General features: G+C 44.0%; 2 protein-coding genes and 1 pseudogene across 2 annotated transcripts in view; 2 read left to right on the plus strand and 1 right to left on the minus strand.

The window, feature by feature from the left end:
- VSIR (V-set immunoregulatory receptor) overlaps positions 1–17,884 on the minus strand; it is a 53,091-nt gene extending 35,207 nt beyond the window's left edge. The window contains exon 1 of the mRNA XM_040438891.1: positions 17,723–17,884. Within this exon, the coding sequence (XP_040294825.1) occupies positions 17,723–17,837 (115 nt within the window). The 5' untranslated portion in view covers positions 17,838–17,884. The remainder of the gene's footprint in view (positions 1–17,722) is intronic.
- The window catches only part of CDH23 (cadherin related 23), a 1,196,655-nt gene that overhangs the window by 988,780 nt on the left and 188,362 nt on the right, over positions 1–19,513 (plus strand). The window lies entirely within an intron of this gene.
- Positions 4,695–5,489, plus strand: LOC121006012 (annotated as a pseudogene).

Consider the following 19,513-nt stretch of genomic DNA (forward strand, 5'->3'; position numbering starts at 1 on the left):
TCTTTTACAGTTACTAAAAAAAATATAAAATATACAAATTTTATCTCTATTTCTGAAATGTTTGTGCCAGGATTCAAACTCCCAACCTTGTACATTAGAGGCAAGGATGTTAACCACTACACTATACAACTACATATTAACCTGCACAGACATATAAAATAAGCCTTCTGCTGAATAGGAATACTCACTACATCAGAAACTTCTTTGAGGTTTTTCTGACACAGTTTAGCATTCAGCTTTATAGCTGTGTGGATAAGGTCCTTGCCTCTAATGTACAAGGGGTTGGGAGTTCAAATCCTGCACAAGCTTTTTAGAAATAGATGCTAAATTACATTTAAATACACTGACTTGAGCATCGCGCTCGAGCACACGCGGTGTTCGGCCGAACTCCGTGATGTGCCGAGCATAGCTCGGTCAACACTAGTGTTTAGGTATCAGAGCAATCAAATGAAAGTTATGTTTTAACATAAGGATCAGAAACAGGGTTTTGTTTAGCCTCTTGGCTATTAGTTTTTCTATTCCTAAACCTCCACACTGAACTCCCTGCTGCAGATGGAAGCCTGCAGGGCACGCTGGGACTTTGGGTGGGACATCACCTAGGCACAAGCCTTCTCTCATGGTCTTTGCTCAGCAGAGGCTCCGTTCCCGCCATGCTTTCCCTTCATCAGCAGCCGGTAATGGCACGGGCCGCCCTTTTTCATAATAAATTAAATGGATGCTTCTGCTGTGTGTTCAGCGCGGGAGAAGGGGAGTGTGAGAGGAGCGGCCAATGGCACGGCAGCACGCTGATACTGGCAAATCAGCAGCCTTCTCCCTAATAACAAAGCTCTGTACTGTGCAGAGCTTTGTTATTGGAGCTTTCAGGTGCCAGCAGTATTGCTGTGCTGCCTGTGCAACTGCCAGCGCTCAGTGCGCTCATGAATGGCAGTGAAATTATTGTGCATATTCATACGCATTAGACATTTTTTAGAGAGGAAAACTGCTTGTACAGGCGTCTATGATGCTTGTACAGGCATTATTACGACCTCTGCTACTGAAAACATGAGACCATTATGTATCTGGCTGGCTTCTATGAGAAAGGCTCAGGTGGCCCCCTGGGCATCGGCCTACCGGCAAATTTCCCTGTAGGGTCTATAGCCAGTCTGCCCCTGCCTTTGGGTATTGGCAAAGGCGCAGTACAGCTTTGATATTTGCCAGGGCTGAAATCAGCTGTGCATGCACAGATAACCAAAGTGACAGCTTATACGTGAGAACACAGGGCTAGAAGAGATTACATCACCACTCTCCAGCCCTGTCAAACAAAGCAGGGAGGGAGCGGCTAGGCGCTGGATGGTGCCGAGCTCTGGTGTGTGCAGAGCAAGAGTGACTCCCTATTTGCACCAAACAACTATGAAAAATTCTCATGTCTCCGGGACAGAGCCTTGGATGGGGAAGGGGGATGGTGACCTACAGCTATCTAACTGTGGTCTTGGTTTACTGGTGACAGATTCCCTTTAAGTCCTATTAGGGGAGGTCTTTTAGTGGATCTATTTTATGTATCTGTGATCGGTGAAACACAAAACCAAGCATTATTTTTCACATGGCCTATTTTATAAATCTTGTTGGCTTTCTAATTTCAGGGTAAAATGTAGAAGTCATGGGTCAGCACTGAAGCTGAAGGAGTAGAGAGGATGTAGTCACACCCATGATGAAGACTTCATTTTTGTGAGATATATACTGTATGATTTTGACTATAAAAATATAGAATATATAGTTATATAATATAACTGTACAAAGGGAAAAAAGTTTAGCAACCTGGTAGTGCCTGTACAGTGTGAGTAGAAGCAAAAGGAAGGTGGTGGAAATCGAAAATAGACTACAAATGAACACAGTGGCCAGGCGCGCAGTGGCCAACAACTGTCAAGCCTCCTCAGAATTATTTGCAGAATGGTAGTGTGGCCTGAGCCATGTAAAGGTATGTTGATACGGTACATTTTCCACCAGGCATCTTTTAAAATCAGCCTCCTATTGTAGTCATTATGAAATCTGTGCTGTAGTCTATATGCTGCAGATTTTTTTACGTGCACAGACTTGAAATCTGCGTCATGGAGCTAAATCTATGCATAGATCGACAGCATGCTCAGCTGCAAATCCACATCATAAAGCTGAGGGTCAAAATTAATTTCTACTGCGGATCCTGTGGTGGATTTTTCAGATGGAGAAATTTGCCACATGCTTATAACATAATCCTTCTCATCAGGCTCTGTGGAGGATCCACCAATATTACAGCGCAAAGTACCACAATAATTTGCAGTCTTGCTTCCCTGCTTCTCCTTTAACACTTCACAGTTGCCACTGTCCTCAGCTATCAGACATTTATGGATCTATTGTGGAGCCCATATTTATTTCCTTTGATTTGTGGATACTTGGCTGTGGTTTAGCTCTGCTCCATGACTGTACAATGACGCATACACTACTGCTCGACTGTACACCTTTCTTCTAATCACACTGAGGCACCATGTAGTATACCAGTTGAAAAATAAATGCGGAGGTAAACATATAACTAAAGGAGTTGTCACTTTATCAGCACTGGTCACCCATCCACAGGATGGTGATTAGTGTCTTATCTCTGGAGAAATGACCACTGCGACTTTTATTGATCACGAGAACGGTTGTCCAATGCCCCCCACTTGAATGGAGCAGAGGTTGTGCATGCATGCTGCCCCTCCAGTGTCGGACTGGGGTGCCTAGGGCCCACCAGTAAAATTTATTTTGGGGGCCCACAGTACAAATACGTTCAATTATTACCTGCTCACACAGCAGCAAGATGCTACCAGATGATTGAACATGGGGGTCCCTGCAGTGACTTTGAGAAGGTAGGTCCTGGGTAAAAGAGGACACTGGCAGCTTTCCTCTATACTTAGAAGTCATCTCAGCTATCTGATCATGTCTATAATAGACTCGGGAGTTTCTTTAATAATGAAGTTTTTATATGAACATGGGCTGGTTTAGAGGCTGTACATTGAATATCTGTATGCACTGCAGTAAGTCATGTGCCACTTGGCCAGGGGGTGGGAGACTAGGGGCCCACCTTGCTCAGGGGCCCACCGGGGATTCACCTGCACCCCTGTGGGCCATTCGGAGCCTGTGCCCCTCCATTCAAATTCCGTAGTAATGATGAAGGTAGCATGGGAACCCAGTTCAAATGATTGGTGGATAGGCAATAAGTGTTGTTTATGTGACAACCTCTTTGGATCCTAGCCCAGATAACCTGTTTTAAAATGATTATATGGTAACTGCCACATACACATAAGGTAAATTAGCCTTAGTAGAATGAAACCTGCAACTCTGCTGTAAGAAAGAAAAAATGGAAGGGTCTTGATTATTGAAGATCATTTTAGTATTTCTGCCATGACAATATTGGGCTAGAATAATGCATTACATTTTTGGTGTTTTTTTATTAGGTTTTGCTGCAGTTCTTTTTTTCTTTCGAGCCAAAGCAAGTAGTAGTTTAAAGGGGTTTTCCAAGATTTTGACACTGATGACCAATCCAACAGTATCTGCTCTGTGGGAGTCCGTCACCCAGGACCCCCACTGATCAGCTGTTTGAGAAGTCACCGGCGCTCCTGTGCCCCTTCTGAAAGCTTACCAAGCACAGCGCCGTACATTGTATAGGTGAATCGGGCTGAACGAGATACCAAGCACAGCTGCTATACAATGTATGGCGCTGTGCTTGGTGAGCACGGAGAAGGCCACGACCCTTAAGAGCGCCAATGCTGCCTCAAACAGCTCATCAGCTGGGGTCCTAGATGTTGGACCCCCACCGATCAGATACTGATGACTTATACACATCATTCACTGGTACTTTACTGTAAACACACTCACAAATCCACAATATTTACAGCCCTTAGGGTGCCTTCACATCTGGCAGATTTTGTTGCAGAAAATTTCTGTAAATGAAAATCGGTTCCATTCATATGAATAGGGTTTACAGAAATCCATATACTTTCCTGCTCCCTGCCTTTGGGTCACGGCTCCTTCACTCCCCCATCTCGGCTGTCTCCTCAAGTCCCCCTGCTCTTACACTGCTGCAGTCAATCACTGACAGCAGCCAGTGTCACACTCACCCTATACACTTACTGCACTGCTCCTGAATTTCATAGGAGCAGGCAATGATGTAAACCTCGCACACCAACATGGACCATGTGTGAGACTTCTTAGTGCAGCCAGATGTCGTGCTGCAAAGAGACCCTTTTTTCCCTTCCCTCTCCTACACTAATGGAACAGCCCAGCTTCATGCTGGAGAGACTGCTCTGTTGTCGGCACTGGCAGAAGGAGGAGGGGATTATTCTAAGTGACACATGAAGGAGTAAAAGAAGAAGATCCTGTGTGCAGTCTCCTGTCCCCCTCCTCTCTACAGCTGCCATCTCTAGTCCCCCCCCCCTTCTTTCCCTAACTGCCAACAATTGTACTCTGGGCTCCCCTCCTTTCACCAGCTGCCAGCTCTAATATTCTGGGCCACCCTCCCCAGCTGCCAGCTCTGGTCCTCAGGGCCTCCCTCCTCTCCTCAGCTACCATCATTAGTCCCCTGCCCCCTGATTTCCAGTGCAAAGGTCTAGTCCCCTGGACGCCCTCCTCTCCCCCAACTGCCACCTGGAGAGGAAAGCATTAGTATGTTCACCATGGCTCTTCCCTGTGGTCAGAGAGCTGCAGGCATGCAAGAGTTAATAGCTGAGTTTGAAAATTTCAGTTTTGACTTTGAAAGGGATGTTGAAGGTCAACAGGGTCCCAGATCCTGCCTTTCCAAGGCATGGACAAATCCAGAGCAACAGTGTGTGACTTCTTCATACAAGGCATATGCAACAAAGGTCCCTTGTGTCCCTTCCGTCACCTGACAGAGGAGAAGACTGTAGTCTGCAAGCACTGGCTGAGGGGTTTGTGCAAGAAATGCGACCACTGCAAGGTCCTCCATGAGTATGACATGGGTCAAATTCCCGAGTGTTACTTCTGTTCCAAAATTTGGTGGATGCGGCATCAAAGATTGTCCCTTCTTGCACATTGACACAGAATCTAAGATTAAGGATTCCCCGTGGTACAAACACGGTCCAGCATACAAACACAGACACATCTACAGAGTCATGTGCACTAATGATCTGGTTGGCTTCTATCCAGAAGGTCCTAGGTATAAATATGTCCACCCAAAAGTAGACTTGGTTCTCTGCAGTCCAGACCACACAAAGATTGCTGCTGCCCCTCAGATGCCCCCAGTCCACTAATTTTTCTGCAATGCTGAGCCCATGTCGAAGAACCTGGCTCTCCTTATGGAGCTACCACACCTCTCACACCTGACTGTTCTCACAATGATGAACAAATGCTTTAGAAAGATGCACAAAAACGTTTGTGGGGGTCTGAGACCCCTGCAACAAGTCACATATTTCAAAGATGGAGACCGAGGCCACTACAACAACAAATGTAGCAAAAACTGATGATCCTTTCTAATAAGGAAGTGAAGAGAATATGGCAGAGGGAAGGTTGTGTGCACACAGACAGTAGCACCACATCCTCATCCATTCAAGTGAGGATTTCTACAGTGAGCAGCTCTATTCTGTGCTCAAAAGGGCAACAGTTCAAAGACATGTTGGAATTTGTAGCACTGCAAATGACTATTCTATGTCCAAAGATGACACCTAAACTGATAAATTATAGATACATTACTTATGTTTCTAGGTAGCAGCTTTACAGCGTTATGCCAATTATCTCTTTCAAGCCTCAAGGGCCCAGCCTGAAGGCTTTGAGCACTGCTATTCTAACACCCATCTCCTCTGTGCACTCCCCCTCTGTGCATTGTGATTGACTGGACTAGACAAGATGTATTCTTGTGTCAGCTAAGTGACTTGGCGATTGAGCAGTGTATCTGATGCCACGTCCCATTTTTTTATATTTTAAAAACTTTTTTGTAATATTAGTCCCATAGACTGCAATGAACTGCCACTGCAGCCTATGGGAGTTCCATTACATTTCTATAGAGCCCTGCCACAGACCAAGGCTCACAATTCACTATGGCGTCACAGGGGTTAAATGTCTGTAATCAGCATTAGGGAAGGAGTTAAAAACTGGACATGTAAGGGCTCTTTCACACGAGTGCATCCCTTGTGGGAATCATGCTCCGTGTGAAAGTGATTGTGCGGTCTGGACTTTAGAAGTGCACAGCATTATCATGATTTATAATGCTGTGTGCCTCTGCCTGACCTTACTTTAACAGAATCATACTGACATAAAGCTGTTAGTATGATTCAGTTAAAGAAAGGTCAGACAGAGGCACACAGCATTATCAATCATGATAATGCTGTGCACTTCTGCAGTCTAGACCGCACAATCTCTCTCTCAAACGGAGCATGAGGAAGCTCGTGTGAAAGAGCCCTAAGGCCTCTTTCACACGGGCGTTGCGGGAAAATGTGCGGGTGCGTTGCGGGAAACCGCACAATTTTGTAATGCGTTTTGCACTCGCGTGAGAAAAATCGCGCATGTTTGGTACCCAAACCCGAACTTCTTCACAGAAGTTCGGGCTTGGGATCGGTGTTCTGTAGATTGTATTATTTTCCCTTATAACATGGTTATAAGGGAAAATAATAGCATTCTGAATACAGAATGCATAGTAAAATAGCGCTGGAGGGGTTTAAAAAAAAAGAATAATAAAAAATTTTTTTTACTCCCCTTAATCCACTTGCTCGCGCAGCCGGCATCTCCTTCTATCTTCATCTTAGCTGTGTGGAGGAACAGGACCTGTGGTGACGTCACTCCGGTCATCACATGATCCATCACATGATCTTTTACCATGGTGATGGACCATGTGATGACCGGAGTGACATCACCACAGGTCCTGTTCCTCCACACAGCTAAGATGAAGACAGAAGGAGATGCCGGCTGCGCGAGCAAGTGGATTAAGGTGAGTTAAATTATTATTATTATTTTTTTAACCCCTCCAGCGCTATTTTACTATGCATTCTGTATTCAGAATGCTATTATTTTCCCTTATAACCATGTTATAAGGGAAAATAATAATGATCGGGTCCCCATCCCGATCGTCTCCTAGCAACCGTGCGTGAAAATTGCACAGCATCCGCACTTGCTTGCGGATGCTTGCGATTTTCACGCAACCCCATACACTTTTATGGGGCCTGCGTTGCGTGAAAAACGCAGAATATAGAGCATGCTGCGATTTTCACGCAACGCAGAAGTGAGGTGTGAAAATCACTGCTCATGTAAACAGCCCCATAGAAATGAATGGGTCGGTATTCAGTGCGGGTGCAATGCGTTCAATTCACTCATCGCATCCGCGCGGAATACTCGCCCATGTGAAAGGGGCCTAACAGTTTGGCTTAGATGGAGAGTGGCTGCAGTGGTGACCTGCCCCTCTTACATCACATGACCAATTGACATGGCAAAGGGGAACAGGTATCCGCTGCGGTCAGCAACTGGTTGCCACAGTGTCAAAGCAGATGTTGACAGTATGGCCTGGAAGTGAAGGAACTGGGACTCAACGGACGGGAGCAGGTAAGTATGCTTCCCTTTTGCAGGTCTGCCCAGGAGTATAGTTTGACAACCCCCCTCCACCCAAAAGGTGACTAACAAGCTTACTTATTGCCTATGATAATAGTCCTGAATGACCAAACTTTTGCCTGTACTGTTTAGTCTTCCAATTATCATTTTCTCTCATAAGGAAATCAGTTTTCCAATTTCACTTAAAATGAGCAGTTTTGGTGTCTAATCAGTTTGCATTCATAGCTTGATATAAAATATATAACTAATGTTCATCATGTATCAGTATTACTGGACAAGCAGTTCTATGTACTTATATGCCATGTAGGAGCACTATTAGTATTGAGTGACTTTATGCTATTACAGCCTTGGCTGCCTAGGATCCTGTTTAATGGTCCCTTTTAGACGGTGCAGCGCTGTGTGACGCTTTCTATGTATAAATACGTTTCCATGACAAAATAATGTGAGGTCAGGTATTTTTTCTAACACATAAGGAGGGATTTGGAAAAAGCACTGATTTTTATTGTTACTATAATAACTCACAATTTTATGAACTCTTCTGGCCTGTTCCGCTTAGATGAAAAATAATGTAGCTATTATAGATGGGTCTGATGAGTGTATTCTGTCTAAGTTAGCATTCACAGGCTGGTTGAATGTAAAGAAAAAAAATCTTTATAGTCCTAAAGCTCAAACTTATCCTGATTCCATGACAACCTGATTGGTTTCTCTGTAAGGGTATATTCACAAATAGCAGATTTCCCTTACACCCATGACAGCACCCTTGAGAACCTCCATCCAGGACAGGAAACAGGTACTTTTGTGGAGAGCACTTAAGGAGGGATACCTCCTCTATACCACCAGTTTTCTGTTTCTTGTCCTATGGATAGGACGTTTTGTGGAGAGCTGGATTAGGCTGCAGGAGCCATGCAGGCACTTTATTATTGGGGTTACCTGTTGCGGCATAAGTCTTCTCTAGGAGCCGCCTACTAAGCCTGGGATTCATCCTTCTGGGTCCTGGATAGTTTATCGGGCTGGTGTTCCTGGGCAGTCCCAGCATAACCGAGAGGGGATTCTGACACACCAGATCCTCCTGGCGGTGTTCAGAAGGTCCGGGGCCTCTACTTTGCCTTCCTCCCTGTCTCGAAGCTTACAGAGGCAGGGGGGCGGGGTTTGAGTTATTTGCTTGCCCTGTGCGCAAACCGGAAGTTGTAAGATGCAACTTCCGGTACTTGGAACGCACGCGGAGTGTGTTCCGGAAGTAGGAGAAGGAAGCTCCTACTGAGGCCGCATCGGTGCACCGGCAGGGACCTGACCCTTTGGCATTTAAACCTTTCAGCGCGCGGTCAGAAGGAGCCCAGCCAGCCTATGAGCTTCAGTGGATCTCTAATGGAAAACTCTCGATCTTTGTCCACTATCATGGATGATGAGAGTACCCAGCACGCTGATATCCAGGAGAGTCATAATGCCAGACCGGTATTCCAGGTGGGGCAAGGGGGTCAATCCCCAACTTTGATTTTTCCTCTATCAGATCGAATGGGGATTATTCTCTTATTTTATTTGTAGAATATCAAAGAGGGCCGCAGGAAATCTACGACTAAATCCAAAGGGAGGGAATGTGCTGTGTGCAAGAAAAAGCTTGCCCCTTCTTGGTCTAAGTTAACAAAGTGGTAGAAGAGGAATCCCCATCTTTACTTCAAAGTATCAAAGATATTGTTAAATCTGAAGTTTCGGATTCAATGAAAATGTTTAAGAAATGCATCCCTTCCTCGGCCTCGGGCAAACACAGTCACGCTAGTATAATATCCGATTTGGACTCTTCAGATGAGAATGAGCAGGGAGAAATCCTGGAAAATTCAAGCTCATCTTCAGATGAAGAAACTATGAGCAGATCTCTATTTTCCCCTGAGGATACAGAATCCCTACTGAAAGCTAATAGAGCTACTATGAAAGTGAACGTTCCTAGGGAACCAAAGTCTGTCCAGGACATAATGTTTGGTGACCTGGGGCACAAAAGGTCAAGAGTTTTTCCTTTAAATGAAAACATAAAATGTTTAATTCAAAGAGAATGGAATAAGCCTGATAAGAAATTCTGTTTTCCTAAGAATGCAAAGAGAAAATACCCTTTTGATGAGGGAGAGTCCTCCTGATGGGATAAGCCTCCTAAAGTTGATGCCCCTATCGCCAAAATGTCAAAAAAGGTGGCCTTACCGTTTGAGGATCTTGGTAGTTTAAAGGATCCTGTGGACAGACGTGCAGAGGTATACCTTAAAAAAGCATGGGAAGTTTCGACCCAAGCATTTAAACCAAATATTGCTACTACCTCTACTGCCAGGTCGTTAAAATTATGGCTACAAGAGCTGGAGTCCCATATCCAAGATAAAACCCCTAGGGACCAATTACTAGAAGTATTTCCTACCATCCTTAAAACAGTGGACTTTATTTCCGATGCTTCTTCAGATGACTTAAAGTTAAGTGCCAGGTCAGCTGCTCTATCCAATTCAGCGAGAAGAGCTATTTGGCTTAAAGGATGGTCAGGTGACACAGGTTCAAAGAATAAACTTTGCTCTATCCCATGCCAGGGAGATTATCTCTTTGGTCCTGTTTTGGATGACCTTTTAGAAAAGGCTTCTGATAACAAATTGCATTTTCCTGTTTCTAGACCTCCAAAAAACAACAGTTTTTTCGCAGGAACAAAAAACCTTACAACACAGAGAGAAGGAAGAATTTTTGACAAGAAAACAAAAATAGAAAAAATAAGGGATTCCTCTTCAACACTCAGTGTGCTTCAAGGTCAAAGGACAATCAGAAATGATGGTTTCTGTCCAGTGGGGGTAAGACTTTCTCTTTTTTTTTCGGGCATGGGAAGAGATCTCGTTAAGCCCGTGGATATTAGGCATCATAAAAATAGGGTTCCGTCTAGAGTTTGCCTCCCCCCCCCCCCACTGGAAAGATAAAAAATTACAAATATAGTTCAAAATTCCGCAAGAAACCTGGCTCTAAGACAAGAAATATTTTCTCTAATAGAAAAAAGGGTCATGGTTCCTGTTGCAGACTCGGAAAAGGGCAGGGGTTTTTATTCATCCCTTTTTCTGGTACCCAAACCGGACCGGTCATTCAGGATGATCAGAAATCTGAGGGACTTAAATCATTTTCTGAAATAAAAAAATTGTAAATGGAATCTGTACAGTCCACAATAAAGCATCTCTACAAAGACTGCGTTATGGCCACCATAGATATAAAAGACGCTTACTATCACATTACAATTCATACAGATTTCCAGAAATATCTGAGTGGCAGTATCCATGGAAGGTCAAATTCATCACTTCCAATACAAAGCGCTTCCGTTTGTAATATCCCAGGCCTCCAGACTCTTTACAAAAGTAATGGCAGAGGTTATGGCCCACATAAGAGAGAGATTCTGGTCATCCCTTATTTGGACTACCTCCTGGTGGGGGCAGTTTCCGGATATCTGCTAACCTTTCATCTTCTGGAAGTAATAGAAATCTTGACAAAACTAGGATGGCAAATAAACTGGGGAAGTCAAATCTGATACCTTCCCAAAGATGTGTGTTTCTCGGTCTAATCCTGGATTCAGTGAACCAGTGTTGTTTTCTTCCTCAACACAAAGTATCCTAAATAAGAGAAGACGTGTGGTTTCTTGTAACCTCAAAGAATCGAACCATCAGACACAGGATGACAGTATTGGGCAGAAGGACCTCCAAAATACCTGTGGTCAATTGGGCCCTTTTTTACTCCAGGTCTCTTCAGTGGCAGATTCTAAAAGAGTGGAAGGGATCTCTATTCCCATTAGACGCCCCACTTTCCCTGACCCCTCAGGTGATTCAATCTCTAACCTGGTGGCTAGAACATGCAAATCTGTCTCAGGGTCTACATTGCGATCCTCAGGAGCAGATATCCATTACTACGGATACCAGTCCGTCTGGGTTGGGTGCTTAATGTCAGGGGGAGGTTCGTAAGGGGGTATGGAGCTCGATAGAGAGTCAGGACTCCCAGAATAGGAGGGAACTCAGAGCAGTCCTATTAGCGCTAAGAGAATTCCTACCCAAAATACAAGGGAAAGGAATAAAACTCTTTATTTAAACAGGCAAGGAGGAACCAAATCAAAAAACCTTATGTCACTAACCGCAGACATTTTCTCCCTGGTCATTGCTTACATTCCCTTTGTCAAAGCTGTACATTTAAAGGGAGTAGAGAACAAGGTGGCAGACTTTCTAAGCAGAAACCAGGTAGATCAAGAAGAATGGTGCTTAAACCAACTAGTCTTCAGCCAGATAATTTAACTTTGGGGTCCTCCTTAAATAGACCTCTTTGCGACCAGACAGAACAAAAAATGCAACCTATTCATTTTCCTAAATCCGGAATATTCCCCGACAGGGATAGATGCGTTCTCCCTTCTGTGGCAGATTCAGCTTCTGTACGCCTTTCCTCCTCTAAGACTCCTTCCGAGAGTATTACAGAAGTTGAGGAAGGAACGGACGAGGCTTATTCTAATCGCCACTTTTGGCCAAGTAGGACTTGGTTCACTTGGTTGAGGAAACTTTCCCTGACAGATCCCTGGACTCTTCCGGACAGGTTGGATCTGTTGTTTCAAAGTCCTGTCTTTCACCCAGAACTGAGAAGCCTTCATCTAACAGCATGGTATTTGAGGGGGAAATCTAAGAACGTAGGGGCCTGTCTAAGGAAGTTATATCTACTCTTTTATCATGTAGGAAAGAAGTAACCTCTACCATTTATCTCAGAATATGGAAGACTTTCCTAAACTTCGGTAAAATCCCAGTAGATCCCTTGAGTTCTCCTCCCATGCCCAAAATGTAACAATTTTTGCAAAAAGGTCTGGATAAAAGCCTAAGACTGAGTACTCTTAAGGTACAGGTCTCTGCCCTTAGTGCCTACTTTGATTCTCCTATTGCCAATCATCCATGGATAAGGAGATTCTTTAGAGCAAATAGAAGGATTAAGCCTGTGATCAGATGCTCAGTTCTCCCCTGGGACCTTAATCTAGTTTTATATAGATTGATGGAGCCTTCTTTTGAGCCGTTGCAGGATTTATCTATTAAAATTTTGTCTTTGAAAACTGCTTTTTTGGTGGCGATTACCTCGGCCAGGTGTGTTGGCGAAATTTTGACCTTCTCAGCCGCTCACCCTTATACTAACATCCTGGAAGACAGAGTGCTCATTAAGCCAGATCCCTCCTTTTTACCTAAAGTGGTCTCCATGTTTCATAGGGCCCGATATATTATTCTTCCATCTTTGTGTCAGGACCCAAAGAATGAGAAAGAGAGGAGGCTCCACTGTTTAGATGTCAAAAGATGCCTATCAGAATATTTGAGAGTCACTATTTAATGGAGAAAATCCTCTAGGCCAGGCATGCTCAACCTGCGGCCCTCCAGCTGTTGTAAAACTACAACTCCCACAATGCCCTTCTGTAGGCTGATAGCTGTAGGCTGTTTGGGCTTGCTGTGAGTTGTAGTTTTGCAACAGCTGGAGGGCCGCAGGTTGAGCATGCCTGCTCTAGGCTTATACATTACAATGGCTTAATGCTGCCCGTAGCCATTTGAAGAAACCATGAGAGTCATCAAGGAGACATCTGATGCTGCCATATCAATGCATTTCTTCAACAGAAATATAAGCAAATATAATTGCTCCATAAATTGCTAATAAGCAGCATCTCACTCTGGCAGACCTGCTCCATAATTTGAATGGCCATATGTAATACTACATTTTCCACCACATGGATATCAGCCAGTGGCAATTTCCATAGGCAAAACCAGCTTTGTCAGGTGTCTTGTGGAGCTGTTACTTTAAAGGGATTGTCTGTGATGAGACAGTCCCATCTGCCAGCTATCTCTGGCAGTACCATAGAGAATAAATGGAGCGGCAGTGGGAGTCCCAGTGGTTGGACCCCCCACCGATCAGTTAGTTATCCCTTATTTAAATTTTTACCATAAGTGAAATATATTTATATTTTAATAGTTTAGGCATTTTGGGACGTGGTGATGCCTATGATCTTATTTATTTATTTATTTATTTTAATATAGGGAAAGTAGGTGATTTGAATTATATTTTTAAAAACCATATTTCACTTTTTTAAGCCCTCCTTAGGGAACTTGAACATGTGATTTTCTGATCTCTTCTACCCTAGACTGCAATGAATTATCATTGTAGTCTAAGGGTTCCATAGGAACATAGCTGTTGCAGGCTGCGGATCGTTCAGAGGGACCAAGCCTGCCACAGCAACCAATCAGCTCCCTCGATCTCAGTGCAAGAGAGTCGTTTTGGCCCTGGAAGCATTTTACCGCTCAAATGCCATGGTCACAATTCATCATGGCACCTGAGGGGTTAAATTCCATGAAATATCCGTAAAACAGCAGAAAACGGTGGCCATGTCACCCACTCAGCTTCTGAGTGGACGCCACGTTTAAACCCTGGACTTCCTCTGTACATCGGTCGTCCTTAAGGGGTTAACGGTGAATATGAGCTTCTACATCTATTACCACATTACATTTTATTTATATGGCTTCAAGAAAAAGGAAATGCAAGTAACTGGAGAGCGTTCAAATCCGATACATTCAACACCTGTCTACACATCTGGACACTAATAACATATTTCACTTATCTTTTTTTGTGACCTTGCCAAAACTTTGTTTTAGATGAAAACACGGAATAAGCTACGGTAAACTATAAATCATATTGTAGAAATAATCTACTAATTAGCTGGACATTCTTTGTCCGGTGGCCAAATTTCAATTTTTTCTACATTAGGGCTTTGTACCATTCCCAGAGCCCACGTGGGCAGAAATCATAACTGAGTCTTTCAGCTCCCAAATACCTTTCTTTTGAAAATTCATGGTTCAATTCATAAGAAAGCTTTCTTTTTGAGTTTATGCAAATTAGGGTGCCAATGCATGGGGGGGCTGCATCCGATGCACCATTGCTTCACCAATTTCACCAGTGCCTCATACTCCTGGCTGATTGACAGTGCAGGTTTCCCCTGTGTTATCGCTATCTCGAGCCTGCATCAATCAGTCTAAGTTTAGTGATGCACACGGATTTTCAGAAGAGAGCTATGTTTATGATTTGGTGCATGTACCCTACAATAGTTAATTCAGCGGTACTTTTATAGCTGACAGATTCCGTTTAACTTTTTTTAGATCATAATGTTCCATGACTCCTTTCTTGTAAAAGTGCAGCAAATCCAGTGAGGGACTTTGAACCGAATCAGACCACACAACTGCTATGGTGACCATAGGGGGATATAGTCAAATGAACTTCCTACAGCCACCCCTGTGTATGATGATTTCCGTGTATGCCGCAGAATAAGGGTCCGTCTCAATGATAGGTCCCCTTTATTGGCAAAGACCTTAAACCGTGCCGATTCACTTCTGTTATATGCTGCACACTGAGATGTATCAAGGACATCTCCCATTTATTAGCCAGCACAACAGAATTCCAGAGTATAAGGACCACAACACGGACTTATAGAATCATCCAAGTGGGCGAGACTCTACCATTTCCGTAACTGCCATAGCAGTGAATGGGAACTATACAAATAGCGTATAACAGGAAGCTACACGTTTCTATAGCTCTGAGTTATGGAAACAGTGTAGCTTGCTCTGCTACGCTGTTGGTGTAGCCCCCATTTACAGCGCTGGCCACTTGGCCATTTCCATAACTCCACCTCCCCTGGCTGACAATTAGGGCTCATGCACATGAACGTATTTTCTTTCCGTGGACAGTATGTGGAATCATTCATTTCAATGGGTCCGCAAAAAAAACAGAAGTTATTCCGTGTGCATTCCATTTCTGTGTGTCTGTATTTCTGTTCCGCAAAAATGACTTACTTAAGGACAAAGATAGGACTGTTCTATTAGGGGCCAACTGTTCCGTTCCACAAAATACGGAATGAACACGGACATCATCCGTGTTTTTTGCGGACCGCAAAATACATGCGGTCGTGTGCATGAGCCCTCACTGTGACCGAGATGGAACAACCCTTTTAAATCTTTGATCATTTTATGCTTAGGAGTCCAATGGATGGAGTTATCTGTGATTAACAGCTATCTCTTTAGGCATAGTCATACAGAGATTTTTAGTCACTTTGGAGGCCCGCCCACTGGACTCTTAAGGGATTTAAATGAATAAAATGCAAGTTATCCAGTACAAGAGTTCAGCTTGGGCCCCCCCCCCCCCTTCACTAAGTGCTCTGTGGCCAGGGATAGGGGAGCACATAGCCTTCCTGCTGCCTGAGGCAAAAATTTAAACGGCACCCCCCCATGCTAAATTCTCGACCTAACCCCTTCCCTCCAGCCAGAGATGTGACGATCAAGCACTTTCTATAATACTGGTGTCTTCTTATGTGACACAAGGGTCTTTGGGGCCCCTCAGGCTCCTGGGCCCGGTAGCGACTGCTACCTCTGCACCCCCTATAGCTACGCCCCTGATCCAGTTATACAGTATGAGGCCTACAACTTGGACTGCATTTTCAGTGTGAAGTTTTGGCTTTAAACTTGTCTTGTCTGGGAAGCACTCGGAGAAAGAGGCAGTGGCTCCTGGACAGCAGCCCTTTTGTCCTGTCAGTAATTTTAGCTTTGTTTAACACTACTGGTTGATTAGTTGACATAGATGATCTGATTTTTCATGACTGTCAGTTCTTTAGGCGCTTTTAGGGTATGGCCACATAGTCAGGTTTTCTGATACAGTTTGGAAGTGAATTAAAAAAAAAAAACAGGAGAGGTAGCATCTGTCCTAAATACTTTCTCTCCTGTTATGATCATTGATCAACTCCTGATTTGGCTTCCATAACTGCATTCAGAAACCTGAAAGTGTGGCCATACACTTGCCAATTATCGGGAATGAAGGTCCACACAAATGATCGTTCCAGATGATTGGCCCAAGTAAAAATGTTGCCCATCACCCAATAAATGAAAAAATTCATTGTTTCTGGGCAGCAGATCTCCCTGTGTAAACCCAAGCCATTGTGCCTCCAAGCGCAGCACGATGGCTGAGTGGTTAGCCTTCCAGTGCTGGGGTCCTAGGTTCAAATCTGATAAAGAGCTACATCTGCATGGAGTTTGTATGTTCTCACCATGTTTGTGTGGGTTTCCTCCCACACTCCAAAGACATACTGATAGAAAATTTAGATTGTGAGTAGTAATGAGCGAACTTGTGTTTTCAAGTTCAGCGTACAGGTTAGGGTTATCTAAGAATTACGTTATGGATTCTGCTACCACGGACCATAACAGAATTCTATGAAGGCATGCACCACATAAGCCTATAAGAGGCATTCCGTCATAATAGAAGTCTATCTCCAGCATGGACTTCTATTATGACGGAATGCAATACGGAATACCTCTTATAGACTTCCGTGGTGCATGCCGTCATAGAATTCCGTTATGGTCCGTGGCAGCGGAATCAATAATGGGATTCTTTGATAACCCGAACGCTGAACTTGAAAACACAAGTTCCTTCATCCCTTATTGTGAGCTCTATGGGGAGTGAGTGATCACTATATATATCAGGCGCTTTATCAATAAGTAATGAATACATCCTCATGAAATGCATTAGGGTGCCCCATTTGCATTAACTCCCAGCTCCCAATCTCCAATTCAGTTTTAATCTGCCTGTCCAAAACTAAAGAAGGCAGACAACTCCCCGGCTGCTGGGTTTTATTTGCACTTAGATGAGCCCAATTTGACTTTTCTGTCTGCTCCCAGAATTATCTGAAGTGGAGGAATCACCTGCTGGGTGACTGCACAGATGGAGGTCTTTAATGTCAATTAGGAATGTGTAGGTCATGAGGTCATAGTGCTAATCCCATTTTCCTGTAACATTTTCAGGTAGTTTTTGAAGTCGAATGGTTGGTGGACAATAGAGAAGGAGTTGTACCCAAGTTCTAAATGCAAATGTCACTAAAGTGTGCTAACTAAATGCACTCATTCATACTTAACAAGGTATCACATTCGCCATTGAATAAAAGAAATAAGTAGAAAGAAAGCAGATCTACAGTCCTAGGGGTTACAATATTGTATTCATATGACTTCTACAGGCTTTGAGTTGTCTTCCTTCCTCTAGCTTCCTTGGCTTATTCACTTGCAAGACAGAAAAGCTTACCCAGTACTGAAGTGAACACAAGCACATGAGATTTACCCTTGGCAGAGCTTAAACAAAATTGAGATGGTCTTACCTTGGTAAAATGCCAGGGACAGGCAGAGCATGCTCCAACATTTCCATAAACTGCAGGAGGGATGATGAGACATCCTGGAGAAAGCCACCCTTGCCAAAATTGCAAGGTTTTTCATGCCTGTTCCACCATTTGAAATGAAGTGACACGCAGCATTGGGGAGAGTCAGTGTTGATCAACACAGGAAATCTCATAGCTTGTTCTACAGTATCCAGAAAATCACATAGGACACTGCCCTCTAGAGGCCAAAGCTGAAAAGCACAGTCTGGTGCATTCTGAATAACAGGTTGTTCTCTGTACATAACAGCTAGCAAGTGGTTAACCTCAACTCTGTAAACTGCACATGATTATTACATTGATTTAACCTGAGATACCAGAAGTTAGATGTTGTAAAAGTCATCCATAGCAGATCCAAAAAGAAAGCCACCTTCGAAAAATAAAACGCCTGAAATGGGCAGGTTCTCGAGGTGGCACTGCTGTTTACGCTGCAGGTTTCTCCAACAACGTCTTAAAATCTCATCCACTTTGCTGGTACTGTCCACTGTCTGCAGTGACTCTTCTACTGTCCATCCACAGTGTTTGCACCATGTGTGGGCGTGCCCAAATGGATACTCCAGGGCAGATTTACTAAGGCCTCATGCACACGGCCGTGCCGTTTTTTGCGGTCCGCAAACCGCGGATCCGCAAAAAAACAGAAGCCGTCGGTGTTGCCTTCCGCAAGAATAGGACATGTTATATTTTTTTTAACGGAGCCAGACAGCACACAGAGTGCTGTCTGCATCTTTTGCGCCCCCATTGAAGTGAATGGGTCCGCATCCGAGCCGCGTGGCTCGGATGCGGACCCAAACAACGGCCGTGTGCATGAGGCCTAATCCTGTTTCACTTTTTTTTTCCCCCATTTTAACTTTTTTTTATTACATGCAGTTTTGAAAGCAAGTAACTTTTTTTTCTTTCGGTTATTCAATGAATTGTTGCATGGGACTTTCTTTTTTTAGTATGTTTTATTCTTATTTTTGTAAAGCAGATCTACAGTCCTAGTGGTTACAATATCATATTTACGTGACTTCTACATACTTTGTGGTGTCCTACTTCCTCCAGCTTTCTTGTCTTACTCATTTGCAAAACAGAAAGATTTTTATTTATTTTTGTACATCTGGGAAAATGTAAAAAAATTCAATAAAAAAGAAACAAGATTATTTTTTTCGGGAAAAAAAAGCAGATCTACAGTCCTAGTGGTTACAATATTATATTCATGTCACTACACACTTTAAGGTGTCCAGCTTCCATGTCGCATACTGCATTCACACGACCGTGGGGCGGCCGTCCCTACGTTGTAGACTGCAAACCACATATCCGCAAAACACGGCCACCAGCTGTGTGTACTACCAGGGGAGCACCCAGGAATTTTGTCTAGGGGGGGTCCGAAAGGCAAAAAAATGTGGCACGTGTAGTGCGCTGTGCCAATTCTTTTGCCTGCCCATTTTTCAAAGCCCCCTTTATATTTAAAAATGCAGGGGGGGTGGTGTAGTGTGTTGCGCGATTCCAAAAGCTCTGCAGGAATAGAATAATGCGGCGCGCCCTGCCCATTATTAAAAGCCCCTCCTACATATAATAGGCCACTCCCAACACACACTGTACAGCTGACATTCTATAGTTGAGGCCTGTCTACACATCATACGGAGAGGGGAGGGTCTGTCCTGGCTGCACTGCCTGCTTATACAACAAGCTACAGCCAGGAAGCTCCTCCGCTCTCCTCCCTCCCCTGATCCTGCTCAAGGCTTGTGGTTCCCCCCC

Source organism: Bufo bufo, chromosome 6 (genome assembly GCF_905171765.1).
Source record: "Bufo bufo chromosome 6, aBufBuf1.1, whole genome shotgun sequence".
Classification (NCBI taxonomy): Eukaryota; Metazoa; Chordata; class Amphibia; order Anura; family Bufonidae; genus Bufo; species Bufo bufo.